This window comes from Podarcis pityusensis (genome assembly GCF_964106645.2).
Source record: "Podarcis pityusensis genome assembly, chromosome: 1".
NCBI classification, from domain to species: Eukaryota; Metazoa; Chordata; class Lepidosauria; order Squamata; family Lacertidae; genus Podarcis; species Podarcis pityusensis.
In genome coordinates, this window is record NC_138028.1 from 121374299 (window position 1) to 121388644 (window position 14346).

A 14346-nucleotide genomic window follows, 5' to 3' on the forward strand; every position below is an offset into this window, starting at 1 on the left:
TCCACACGTCCTTCCACAGTGGGGACATTGGTTTCCGGGCAGGATTTGATCACGGTGTGGATTTGCCAAGTGTGCCTTCCTCTTAGCATGTTTATCCCTTGCGTCCTGAGTTCGAGTGTCTTCAAAGCCCAGTGTTTCCCAGTTGTCAGTGTTTTTTTAGATTTGCCTTGAGACAGTCTTTAAACCTCTTTTGTTGACCACCAGCATTACGCTTTCCATTTTTAAGTTAAGAATAGAGTAGCTGCTTTGGAAGATGATCATCAGGCATCCGCACAACATGACCAGTCCAACAAAGTTGATGTTGAAGAATCATTGCTTCAACATTGGTGATCTTTGCTTCTTCCAGTACACTGGCATTAGTTCGCCTGTCTTCCCAAGTGATGTGTAAAAATTTTCAGAGACACCGTTGATGGTGCCTGATTGCCATGTCCCTCGTGTGATGTGATCTTCCACTTAATGAAACCACCAGAAGAAACTCCAGTGAAAATCCTCATTATTACATATTTTACACGGCTGTTTATAACTGTATATATTTTAAAATTTTATATATGGATGTTTTGTGATGGCCTATGTTAGTAATGCCTAAAAAAGTTTGGCAAATTAGGATGAAATCATCAAGCTACTGAATTTTGTTTGTTAAAACCAATTGCTTGCTCTCTTCTATTCAGGGTGAAACTGGTCCTGTTGGCCCCCCTGGCTCTAGTGGGTCTCCTGGAGCAAGAGGAGAACCTGGTCCTCAAGGACAGCCTGGTGGTCCTGGTCCTGCTGTAAGTATCATATGTCCTTTATACACCCATACATTGTTTTACTCACCTAGCAAAATCTGTTTCATAGAGACATTTTAAAAGCTGCTTCCGTGAATGTCAACATTATTACCTATTCTCTTTTTTCAATTCTATTTTATTAAGTTTCAACATTTTAAAATTATACAATCAAAACACAGTTTTGTCTTTTCTCTTATTTTTGTCAGCTTCCTTTTTTCCCCAATAAATTTTTATTAATTTTCCAACACAATTATACAATTTTATCCAAATTTTAACAAATTATCTCTTTTTGGACTTCCTTCAGCTTCTCTGGCAATCATCCATATTTATCTCTTCAATACGCATTCCCTTCATTTGTATTGCCATTTGTCTTCCCTCCCCCTTCTATTTCTTTTTAACAATACATCTCAATTTTTACAGTGCTTCTTGAAACCCCACTAGCGTTGTTTGCACATCACATACACTTTTCAGATATTCTACAAACTTTCCCCAGTCTTCAATGAACCTTTGGTCTCGCACGTATCTAATTTTCCCAGTTAGTTTATCCAATTCCGCATAATCTGTCAGTTTCATTCTCCATTCTTCTACCGTCGATATTTCCTCTTGTTTCCATTTCTGGGCCAGTAAAATTCTTGCTGCTGTAAATGCATACTGAAAAAGTTTACAATCCTTTCTTCTTATTTCCTTTCCTATAATCCCTAAAAGAAAAGCTTCTGGTTTCTTTACAAAAGTATATTTTGGCATCTTTTTCAATTCATTGTCTATCGCTTCCCATAAACGTTTCACTTTCTTACATTCCCACCACATATGATAAAACGTTCCTTCGTTTTCTTTACATTTCCAACACTTATTACATGTCTTATACATTTTTGCTAGTTTTACCGGTGTAATGTACCATCTATAAAATATTTTCATAACATTTTCCTTCAACGCCGTACATGCAGTAAATTTTAAATTTTCTTTCCACAGTTTTTCCCAATCATCAAATTGAATATTATACCCAAAGTCTTTGGCCCATTGTATCATTACCGATTTAACCTCTTCATCTTTCGTATACCATTCCAACAATATCTTATACATTTTGGACAAAATTTTACATTCATTATTTAGTATATCTGTTTGAAATTTTGAATCTTTTTCTACATAACCACTTTCTTTTATATCTTTTTTAAACATTTCATTAACCTGGAGATAATGCAACCAATCATATACATGATCTTTAACTTGTTCATATGGTTTTAATTTCCATTTTCCTCCTTCTTTAATTACCATTTCACCATACGTAATCCATTTACCTCTCATATTAATTTTCTTTACACTCATAACCTCCAACGGAGATAGCCAGTGTGGAACTCTTGGTTCCAATAGATTTTTGTGCCTGTCCCATATTTCTATTAACGAATTCCTGAAGATGTGGTTCCCAAAACCTTTATGAATTTTCTTCTTGTCACACCATAAGTATGCATGCCATCCAAATCTGTTATCAAAACCTTCAAGATCCAATAATTCCTTATTTTCTAGTTTTATCCATTCCTTTAACCAACATAGGCATGCTGCTTCATAGTATAGTTTCATATCATATTTTTGTCAGCTTCCAACCTCGTTTTCCATGCAGTTGTTGTCTGCTTCACCCTATCTTCTATCTATCAAGTTATAACCACAATATTATAATCTAATTACTTCTGTTACTCATAGCTGAAATCCTTCTCGCGAGTTCGTCATACTATAAAATTTCTTTAAATAGTCCGAAAAAGGCATCCATTCTTCCATAAAACCCTCATCATTAGAATCTCTTGATTTTGCTGTTAATTTTGCCAGTTCTGCATAGTCCATTATCTTACTTATCCATTCTTCTTCAGTTGGAACTTCTTCTTCCTTCCATTTCTGCACATATAGAATCCTAGCTGCTGTTGTTACATACATAAACAACTTTTCACATTTTCGGTGGGATTTCTGCCCCTATAATCCCTAACAGAAACGCTTTGGGCTTTTTCAATAGACTCATTTTACGCTTTTTATCTTATCATGTATCATTTCCCGAAATACCCTCGCTTTCTTGCAAATCCACCACAAATATATGTAAAAAAAACCATCTACCTGTTTACACTTCCAGTTATTATTAGGAACCTTCTTATACATTTTAGATAATCTGTTAGGTGCTAAGTACCATCTATACGACATTTCATATAATTTTCTTTTAGAGCATAGCAAGCAGTAAATTTTATATCTGATTTCCGCGGCTTTCCCCATGCACTCATTTCTAAACATTATTACCTATTCTCTCTAGGGTCCTGGAGGTAGAGATGGAAGTCCTGGTGCAAAAGGTCCCCCAGTAAGTAATCCTTCTGTCATACCACATTGGCTGTGCCTGTGGTCTAAGCTGCCATTTTATTCAATATCACATGGGAATTTGTAAATTTGAGCACATTTTCTTTCCCCACAGGGTCCTGCTGGCATGGCTGGTGCTCCTGGACTGAGTGGAGGTCGTGGTCCTCCTGGCCCCCCGGGTACCAATGGAATCCCTGGACAAAGAGGTCCAGCTGTAAGTCGCCAGCTCATCTTTGTCAAGTTTGCATGAAAATTGGATTCAGGAAAACAACATCTGCAATCCTATAGATATTGGGAAAACAACACCTGCAATATATACAGTACTTATAGGCACAAGCATATGATTTGAACCTAATTGGGGAGGGTTATCTTTTGAGCTTCCAACTTTCCATGTTTCCTCCTGAAAACTATTACATCTTATCTCCGACATTTTGCTGTTATTATCAATATATGCCCGGGAATAACCTGAATCAGAGGGTTGGGGAATGCATTCTCAGGCAGAGCAGCTCTTCTCTGAAGAGGAGCTATAGGGGAAAGATTTGTCCCCCCTTGTCTCCAGCAGTTTCAGAAGCAGGGAGAGACACAGACACTGAGCAGCTTTGGCAGGAGTTACCTAGCTACAAGCTAATGGAAAGAGAAACAGAAGGGAGGGAACAGCCAGCAGAGGCGTCATTAGAGTGTGAGGGAGTCTCCCTCCCCAAGAACTAGGAGGTCTGTCTGTATTAGAGAACAAAGAATGCAGAGAGGAGGAACTTCCTGTTGGTGCCCAGGATGTTGCGGGGGATGGAAGGGGAAGGATTTAGAGTAGCCAACTGCTCTCCTAGTGGAGAGATGTGGATTTTTGCTTGCAACCAGATGGCTGAATAAAAAAAGACTATAAATTATAAACTGCTCATTAATTCTTATCTGTGAAGTTATCAACGGGAGGGGAGGACTCTCGATGCCTTGACAATATAATACAAATGGGGATGGCACTAGAAGCCAAAAATATTAATGATAAGAAAATATTTTACTAGATATAGTGGCACGACAAATAAAAATGCGTAACTTTAGGGTGGGTTCAGTCATGCTTAGGAATAATTCCATGTGCCTTGCATCCTAAATAGCAAGAATTCTTGAGAGATCATGGCAGACAATGGGTCATATTTGCTGACAATACTTTGAGCTCAAGATGAATATTCAGCAGCAGATTTTACTAGATTGCTTTTTGCTTGCCTACTCAACACTAAGCGCATTGAAAAGCCATGTTTGATCAAGGCATAATCATGCTTAGAGTAGCCTCACTGAAATTAATGAGACTTAAGTTAGCTGTGACTAACTTGCCCCATTGATTTCAATGGGTCTACTCTATGTATGATTAAGTCCAAGCCACTGTGAGATTTTATGAAAGCTGTCATTGTAGTGTTTGATCTTTGCTGGCTCATTCAAACAAGCAAGTCAAGCGGTGAATGCGCATGTCTGAAACAGCCGTTAATCTTTACCGCAGGGGTAGCTACCCTGTTGCAGCAAAATGACAAAGAGTGTCATGACAAAAGCTTTAGTGCTGCAGAATCCACTTTGCCGAATGCATAGAACGTGATCCTAAATCTCAGAACAACACAATTTTTCTCCTAGCGTGTGTGGTTCATTTGGTCTCAGTCAGTGAAACCTCACATTCTATCGGAAGTATAATGTGAGGTATAGGGATGTGGGTGGCACTGTGGTTGTCGGTTTGAATCCCCATGACAAGGTGAGCTCCTGTTGCTCTGTCCCAGCTCCTGCCAACCTAGCAGTTTGAAAGCGCACAGGTGTAAGTAGATACTGCAAATAGGTACCACTGTGGCAGGAAGGTAAACGGTGTTTGCATGCACTCTGGTTTCCGTCACAGTGTTCCGTTGTGCCAGAAGCTGTTTAGTCATGCTGGCCACATGACCCGGAAAGTTGTCTGCAGACAAACGCCGGCTCCCTTGGCCTGAAAGCGAGATGAGCGCCGCACCGCATATTCTCCTTTGACTGGGCGTAACCATCCAGGGGTCCTTTACCTTTACCTTTTTATAATGTGAGGTGATTCACCTGCTGGAACAATTGCTGTTTAATAAGTCTTTCGGTTAAATTTTAAGGATTGTGTGTTCTCTTTAGGGTGAACCTGGTAAGAATGGCGGAAAAGGAGAACCGGGACCAAGAGGTGAACGAGTGAGTATTTGTCAACCCAGTACATAGTAGGTTTGGATGGGGCGGAACTGTAATTCCTGCTCATGGAAAATTGGTTTCAAAAGATACCAGTACATTGTTGTAGTGAGATTTTATCTTTGGGACTCCTCCAGCTTTAGCAGTTAATAATATTTTATTGTATTTCATTATAAGGGTGAAAATGGTACTCCCGGCGCTGCTGGTCCTCCAGGAGAAGAAGGCAAGGCAGGGGGACCTGGTCAACCTGGCACAAATGGTATACCTGGAAGTCCAGGAGAACGCGTAAGTACTCAGCAGATCAGGTTTTAGACAAAGGGAAACACACCTTTGAAATGACTCGTGTGACCAACAGTGCAACCAGACTCATGTCTGCTCAGAATTAAGTTCAGCTGAGTTCAGTGGACTTACTTCCAGCTAAGTATGGATAGGATTGCAACCTAAATCCTGAAGCAGCGAAACATTAGCCTTGCCCAACTTAAGGGACTATTCAGAAGATGGTAAATTCAAGAGAATGTAATGGAGTAAGAGCTTTTTTCACTAGAAAAAAGCCAACAAGATTGTCATTCTTGAATTTTTATTATTTTTATTTTTTATTTTTTGAGAAACAGCGTGGATTTCCAGCGTGGTCCCCAACTATAGCACTTTTCACCATCGGGAGCATTAAATTGTAAGCTCCTCGGTACAAAGACCTTGTCCTTTCATTAGCTGGATCAGGTCCATTGTACATGAATTCTAGAGCAGCAACAGATAAACTTTTCATCCAATGTGAAATGTCGCCTACAGTTATTCTTTTGACTAAATCTCATCCATCATCTCATATATATGCTGTTATGTGGACATTTCAGTACAAATAAAAGATTGAAAATGCATTTGACATCTCTGCTTGGTTGGGATGTAGCATACTTCAACGCAGCCTTTTCCTCTGCTATTAAGTGACCCACAACATGAACATTTCTGTTGGTTTTTTCCTTCAGGGTGCCCCAGGTTTTCGCGGCCCTCCTGGCAGTAATGGACTTCCAGGTGAAAAGGTATACTCTTCTATTCCTGCTCAACTGTTCACTTTCTACTTTGCTTATTGTTTTTCCTCAAATTACAATACAACTTTATATTTCCACAATCTGTTACTAATCCTATATTGCAATTTGTTTCAATGTCATTTAAGGGTGGGCCCGGTGAACGAGGTTCTCCTGGTCCTGCAGGACAAAGAGGCGTTCAGGGTGAACCAGGACGTGATGGTAGCCCAGGTCTTCCAGGAATGAGAGTAAGTTAAAATACCTTCTGGGTGGGATAGATAGATAGATAGATGATATAGATATAGATGATATAGATATGGATGCGGGTGGCGCTCTGCTATAAACCACCAAACCTTTGAGCTTGCCGATCAGAAGGTTGGCAGTTCGAATCTCTGTGACAAGGTGAGCTCCCGTTGCTCTCTTCCAGCTTCTGCCAACCTAACAGTTCGAAAGCGTACCAGCTCAAGTAGAGAAATAGGTACCGCTGCAGCAGGAAGGTAAATGGCGTTTCCATGCGCTCTGATTTCCATCACAATGTCCCGTTGCACCGGAAGTGGTTTAGTCATGCTGGCCACATGACCCGGAAAGCTGTCTGTGGACAAACGCTGGCTCCCTCAGCCTGACGGCGAAATGAGCGCCGCAACCCCATAGTCACCTTTGACTGGACTTATCTGTCTAGGGGTTCTTTACATACACAAACACACACAATATTATATATATTCCATATTAGTGATGGATGAGATGACTAGCTATAGTAACAAAGAGCTCATATGCCAATACTTTATTCTGCTAATATCCAGATACCAACTTTCTAGATTTCTAGATAATTCCCTACCAGTGTCCAAGTCCTTGAGAATCCATTTACACCTATGCACTTAGTGGTCAATGCTTATAAAGAGCTGTGCTTCATTATAGAGAAGAAATGGTGGACTTGTTTCTTGACTGCACCACTAGGACATCTTGAATTTGTCAACTTTCGAATTCCAAAAATGAGAGGTGATAAAAAATTTGTAACATGACTTGGGAATTCAAAAGGAAGTTTGGTTAAAGTAATGTAATTTAGTTTTGCTAAGCAAGCAAAATGTGTGTAAATCATTGAAAATATTTGCCAAGCACTTGCAGTTATATTTTTAATTAATTTATTTAGCATCACCTGACATTTGCAGAAGGGAAAATTTAAATTATTTTGTTTTCTGAAAGCATTTTGTGTGCTATTGCACCAAAAGTAGACTTACCAAGCTAATAATTGTCCAGCCACAAAATAATAGCAGATTTGAATTTTTCACACCCAAAAACAATTTTTTTAAGACCCTTCACTGGAGAGATTAGCAAAAATTAAGTTTCATGCCCTAAAATAACATGCCCTACCACTTAATAAAGCTTGTCTTCAAGGCTAATGCTGTAACAGTGGGAAAAATAAAATGGAACCCTAAAATGTCCTCTTACGAAAGGTCTCTTTTACACAAATACTATTTTCATTTCCTTGCACAGGGTTTAACAGGAAGCCCAGGAAGCCCAGGACAGGATGGAAAACCAGGTCCTTCTGTAAGTAAATAACTTTATGCCACTCCTGTTACCATCCTTGACTTTCACACCTGTAATAAAATAAACATAGCAGCTTATTTAAATTTACTGAGTACATTGGTTTGCTCTGAAGTTATATTAGCAAAGCTTTTACTCTGGGTTTTACTAAATGGCACTGTCAACCCTACTTAGCTAACATTCATGGGGACACCAAATATTATTAGATGAATGTATACTTTCAGTAGGAATGTGGGTAGAGCTGTGGGCTAAACCACATAGCCTAGGACTTGCCAATCAGAAGGTCGGTGGTTCGAATCCCCGTGACAGGGTGAGCTCCCGTTGCTTGGTCCCTGCTCCTGCCAACCTAGCAGTTCGAAAGCATGTCAAACTGCAAGTAGATAAATAGGTACCGCTCCAGTGGGAAGGTAAACGGCGTTTCCATGCACTGCTCTGGTTTGCCAGAAGCAGCTTAGTCATGCTGGCCACATGACCCGGAAGCTGTACGCCGGCTCCCTCGGCCAATAAAGCGAGATGAGCGCTGCAACACCAGAGTCGTCCGCGACTGGACCTAATGGTCAGGGGTCCCTTTACCTTTACCTTTATACTTTCAGTGTCTTAGGGTTTTCTTGTTTGTGTATGTGTGTTTTAAATCGTTTGAGAATGTTTAAAATGACAGGATAATCTAGAACTGTCTTTGTTTAATTCACAACAGCAAGATGATCCCTTGGCGTTTTCATATTTCTCTGTTGTTTCTTTACATGTCCCTATACATTTAATTTGCATTTGTTTTCATCAGGGGTCCCCGGGAGAATCAGGGCGAAGTGGTCCCCCAGGACCAGCAGGTCCACGAGGTCAACCAGGTGTGATGGGTTTTCCTGGTCCCAAAGGTAGCGAGGTTAGTATAATCTGAAGAATATATACTTAAGAGGCCACACTTACTTATACTTACAGCTTCTATAAACTCATGGTGCTGTGACTCAGACAACAGAATATCTGTTTCCAGTGCTTTTTCTCCTACAGAAAAAGAGGTGCCGGAACTCACCATGAATGTCTCTGTTGTTCTCTTAGAATAGCAATGGCACCCACCTGAGAGGTGCTGGAACTGAGTTCCAGTGAGTTCCAGCTGAAAAAAAGTCCAGTCTGTTTCTACTTTGAGTATGGCACCCCTGAATGTCTGTGACTGGCCATTAATTATGGTTCTATCACATTATTTTGATAATAAATAGAATGTAGTATATTGAACTTTTATTGCTTTCAGTCCACAGCCATTGAAACTTTCCACTATTAAAAACAAAAAAAGATTTCAGAGATACATTTCAACTCTGCCATATGTTTGTATTTCTTAGGGTTCACCAGGTAAAAATGGAGAGAGAGGTTCACCTGGACCTCCTGGCGGACTGGTGAGTAGAATTAATCAATCTGCTAGTAATTCCACATTATATCTTTATGGCATTATGCTGACAGTAACTAACACAAATTCTTATTATTTAACAGGGACAACCAGGAAAGGATGGTGAAGCAGGAGCACAAGGCCCTCCAGGACCTTCTGTAAGTAAGCTTCAGAGAGAAACTTGACAACAATTTCATAGACTCAGAGTTGGAAGGGGCCTCAAAGGTTGTCTACTCCAACCTGCTATTACTGTTGCAGCATCCCAATTATATCATATCTACTAAAATTGTAACTATTGTCTATAAAAAGACAAATTTATCACCCATCCTATCTGTAATTCTGTCTGGGACTTTACTTGACATCAGGCAGTGGGGCACAAATTTCATCTGGTAACCATGCAAAGTATTTTTTGATATTTAGGGGAAATGAGTATGTTTGTTCCGATAGCATTGGAAATGAGATTGAGGGGAGCAGAACAGGGAATCATTCATCAGGAATTCAGTACTTTTGCTCCCGCCTTCTTCTTCTTCTTCTTCTTCTTCTTCTTCTTCTTCTATGCCAGCTGCTGGGTGACCTTGGGCCAGTCACACTTCTCTGAAGTCCCTCAGCCCCATTCACCTCACAGAGTGTTTGTTGTGGGGGAGGAAGGGAAGGGAAAGGAGAATGTGAGCCACTTTGAGACTCCTTCAGGTAGTGATAAAGCGGGATATCAAATCCAAACTCCTCTTCTTCTTGATTAGTGTTGCCCTCTTATTGTTTCTTTATCTCAACATACCCAGGAACAAAAGAGTACAGATGTGCCAATGATGCGTAGAGTGTGTTGGCAAACTATTATGACTACTTTCCCCCTCGGTTTTTCCAGGGTCCTTCTGGGGAAAGAGGGGAGCCAGGAGCAACAGGACCACCTGGATTCCAGGTATTTTGATATTCAGCTGTTATTCATTCTTCAGTATATATTTTTCCCCAAACCAGATTCTTTAAAAGCAAGTTAGGGCGAAAATGTGGAAATGCATTTATGACACGAATCATTTAATTATATTTTGATGTTCAAGTCTGCAATACTGAACTCAGCTTGCTTATCCCATCCCATCAGAATCAGTGGGATTTGAGCAATGTAACTCTGAGCCAATTTCAGCCAGAAAAAAGCAAGGTACCATAGATTCCCCTACTCTGTATTTTTATGCCTTTCCCAACTGCAAAGACACCATCAGGTTATCAAATTTAGCTACTGGTCATCTAAAAGGAGTTGGACATATTCGTAAAGTGTAAAAGATCCATAAATACCTCCCAAGGAATTTATCTATAATCCTATTTGTAGGTTTCCTTCAATATTCCTACAGATGTTTTCCTTGACATAGACCCTTCAGGTTAGCCTCACATTTGACTATATGAACAATTACTGGTGACATGCTGCAAACATACCCTTTGTTAGGGTTACTCTTGAACTGCATGTTTATGCTCTATCATGGAAGAGAGATAGTATTGACTCAGAGATGGAGTAGCCATTTAGCATGCTTAAGGATCTAGGCCTAGTTAAAGATTATCAGGTAGGTGGGGAAAATAGGCCGATGCCAATCAGAGTAGACAATAACTGAAAAGATGGGTCAGTGGTTTGACACAATATAATGCCTATATTCAGATGGAAATCACTAAGTGGAGGAAGCTACTTTCTACTCTTTCTGAATTTTTATTTATAAAGTCATGCAACACCATTTGGCTGTTTATGTGCTGGAAAAGCAGACCTATATATGTGTAACAAGTTCTTTTGCCTCTCCTAGGGACTACCTGGTCCTCCTGGCGGACCCGGAGAGAATGGAAAGCCTGGAGAAGCTGTAAGTTGTCCTTTCTTCTTCTCTTTTCCCTCCTCTTTCCCCTCAATCTTCACCTCCAGAAAAAAAATAGAAAAAAAATGGATGCACAGATACACAGTGCTGAGTGGTGTGGCGAAAAACATGCAGGCTTTCCCACATACTATCACAGCAGCATCTAAATGATATCTGGAAATGGTGGCATATATCACTGCTGAAATATCAGCCCTAGCAAACCCGGGACACAAGGAAAATTCCAAGGTTGCTATAATGAATTCTGAGTCCTAACTGTATGTTGACATAGAGCCATTTTCCAGGGGCAGTGGTGGGGTGGGGATTAGTTTCTAGTATAGCTTTAAATGAACAATTAATGAGGTATTACATGCCAAGTAATTACTGCTATGAAGTGATGTGACTTATGAGCCAAATATTTTTTTAAAAAAACCTACAACATAGTAGAAAAATAAACCATAATAATAATATAAAACTTTAAAAAGAATGAGTAGCATAAAATATATTCCATAGTGGAATACAAGGTTCATATTTATAGAAAACATATCACATAATCATGACTGTTGTCAAATAAATTCATATTTAGTGGGAATATGATTTTTTTTAAAGCTATATTTTTTAAAGCAATGTCTACAAAATGTTTCCATCAATATTTGCTTCTTACTTAAATAAAAATCTATATTCTCCCGATATGCCAGGATTTCATACAAACTGTAGGGCATAAAAAGCTATTATATAAGGACTAAACACGAGGACAGAAAAGAGTGTGAGTTGTTAGCATTTTCCTACAGGTCAAAAAGGGTTTTGATAAATTAGAATGGGATTATCTTTTTAAAACCTTAAAGAAAGTTAGTACAGGTTCAGTTTCTGGATCCAAATAATGTATAGTTTACTTCAAACCAAAATAACAGATAATTAGATGCACTGTAAGCTTTTGAAAGATGTCTAGTTTATTACTTGTACTGTACACAGAACCTTTAGCAACTGAAGTGTGAGTAATCCATCGTCTGAGAACTATGGCCATGACATGACCTATAAATCCAATCAATTACTCAGGATTGCATTGCCAGGTTATATTAAGATGGCTAGGAATGCAATATTATGCAGCTTTGCATGAAAGTAAGATTTACCATATTCAATGTATCTTAATTCCTAGTTAGTGTGTTTCAGAATGCAGCTGTGGTATTATAGATATGTTTTCCATTATGGACATTATAATAACTTTTCTATCCATTTGGGCAGATTACTCTTACACATTTATGGCATAAAATTTCACCAAAGAAAGATGTGCCCCTTGTTAATAGCATTAAAAGTAATTTAAAAACAAATATTTATTTTAAAAATAAAATCAAACTTTGAAGTCAATTGCACAAATGTATCTTACTCAGAGCAGCAAAGATTTGTACACAATTAATTATAACTTTTCATGAAAATTAAGAAGCATCTGAAACAATTTGAGCAGCAAAAGTGTAATAAGCCCACAAAATAACTTTATATTGCAATGCCTCCCAATAACACTTGGCAAAGCTAGTCCCTAGGTTTTATCAATATGATAAAAATGACGAGGTTTATCTGCTTCTAATGGATTGTATTAGTGTGACAACTGTATATATTAGGTCATAAACTGGAGACATGGCTCAAAAGAAAATGCCTGGGTGCATGTTAAGCATTAATGAATAAGTATTTTATGAAACATGTAAGTAATCTATCTGCATTTGGTTCATAACAGGGTCCAAGAGGTGAAAATGGAGCTCCAGGACTCCCAGGAACCAAGGTACATTTTGTAACAACTGCTCCATGTTTTTTGTGTGTGTTTGTGTTTAAGTATGGAACGGGGGGCTGGGAACCAAACAAATACATGCTGTGGCCCTTGGAGATCGTGCAAAGCAAAATGTTTTAATTCATATCAGGGTGAAAATGGCATCCCAGGAGAACGAGGTGCACAAGGACCTCAAGGTCCCCCAGGAAGCAGAGGTGGAGCTGGCCCTCCTGGACCAGAAGGTGCAAAGGTATGTACAAGTTTATTTAGTTTTGTGCACACCTTACAAAATATTTCCGGTCTTCCTCTTTTGTTGTCATGTAATAGCTTCTTAAAACATTCTACTAGGGCCCAGGTGGTCCTCCAGGTCCTCCTGGAGGTCCCGGACTACAAGGTTTACAAGGAATGCCTGGAGATAGAGGAGCCAATGGAAACCCTGGACCTAAAGGGGACAAGGTATGCACTTCTGTACTTACAACAACAACAACAACAACAACAACAACAACGCATGCTATTCTAAACTCATAATGATCATCTGGCTAGCTTTACTACTGACCTGATCATAGGTTCCTTGAAAAACTGCATTGCCAGATGAGGCCACTAAAAGCTGCAGGTACTTATCTTTCCTGAGATCCCCACTTTTTGGATACAAAATGATATACAAAAATATTGGGGTCAAATCTTCAGGTAGCATACCTATCTCACGCCTGCCCTAAGTATACTTACATGGACTTAGCTTCCATTGGAGCCAGTAGGACTCTAATTGAAACAAAAAGGATTAAGAATGGGCTATTAATCACCATATTATGTTTATATTAGTGGGATTGGTTCGGTTTGACTCTTTAACCCTGAACTTATTGATCAGATTTGCACTTGAGTTCCATGACTGAATCAGCGTCCTGATTCATAACTTTCTAATACTTCCTAATCCTTGCTTGTATACTTTATATACTTTGTGAAAACCAGTATTTTCTCACAGCACGCTGTGTACCAGTTCTGTGCCACTGGTAACAATAGGCATATGAACATAAATTACAGATTGGTGAGGAGGGAATGACCCTTTCCCAGACACTAAGTAGATTGACTCTGTTGGGAGAGTCATTATATCTACAACACTGATCGCAGCAAACAGACTCCTGGTGGTTTAGCAATGTTAAGAAATAGCAGTGATTCCTCTTTCTCCCCTTTTCCTGTTCGGGTAACCATATAAGCTTTGTTTGACAGGGAGAGCCTGGTAGCAGAGGTGGAGATGGCTTACCTGGAAAAGATGGTGTCCGAGTGAGTAAAACTTCCCATGGGTTCATTTTTAGATAACTTGGCTACAACATCCCTTTATGGGCGGGAAGGTGGATTTCCAATTGTTCTCTTCCAGCTCATTATATGAGTCTGGGGAGCTCCTTGCTAACCTTCCCTACCAGTTTCCCAAACTTCCCCTTGTCAGGTAAGTCCAGAGGGCAGGAACCAGCAGCGGAGGCCAGCAGGGAGGGTTGGTAGCAATGACACAGGTCACATGGGAAATAGACAGTCATGTGTATGCTCAGGAGCGTTTACTGAGTAGGGAGTGCAGTTTTCCAATATT

General features: G+C 39.6%; 1 protein-coding gene across 2 annotated transcripts in view; it reads left to right on the top strand.

Annotated features, from left to right (window-relative positions):
* Positions 1-14346, top strand: part of COL3A1 (collagen type III alpha 1 chain) — a 93874-nt gene that overhangs the window by 59256 nt on the left and 20272 nt on the right. For both annotated transcript variants that reach the window (XM_081023358.1, XM_081023359.1), the window contains 17 exons: positions 669-767; positions 3052-3096; positions 3208-3306; positions 5211-5264; positions 5436-5543; positions 6236-6289; positions 6424-6522; positions 7766-7819; positions 8595-8693; positions 9145-9198; positions 9293-9346; positions 10051-10104; positions 10967-11020; positions 12738-12782; positions 12919-13017; positions 13116-13223; positions 13992-14045. In XM_081023358.1, coding sequence (XP_080879484.1) covers positions 669-767; positions 3052-3096; positions 3208-3306; positions 5211-5264; positions 5436-5543; positions 6236-6289; positions 6424-6522; positions 7766-7819; positions 8595-8693; positions 9145-9198; positions 9293-9346; positions 10051-10104; positions 10967-11020; positions 12738-12782; positions 12919-13017; positions 13116-13223; positions 13992-14045 — 1233 coding nt within the window. The remainder of the gene's footprint in view (positions 1-668; positions 768-3051; positions 3097-3207; positions 3307-5210; positions 5265-5435; positions 5544-6235; positions 6290-6423; positions 6523-7765; positions 7820-8594; positions 8694-9144; positions 9199-9292; positions 9347-10050; positions 10105-10966; positions 11021-12737; positions 12783-12918; positions 13018-13115; positions 13224-13991; positions 14046-14346) is intronic.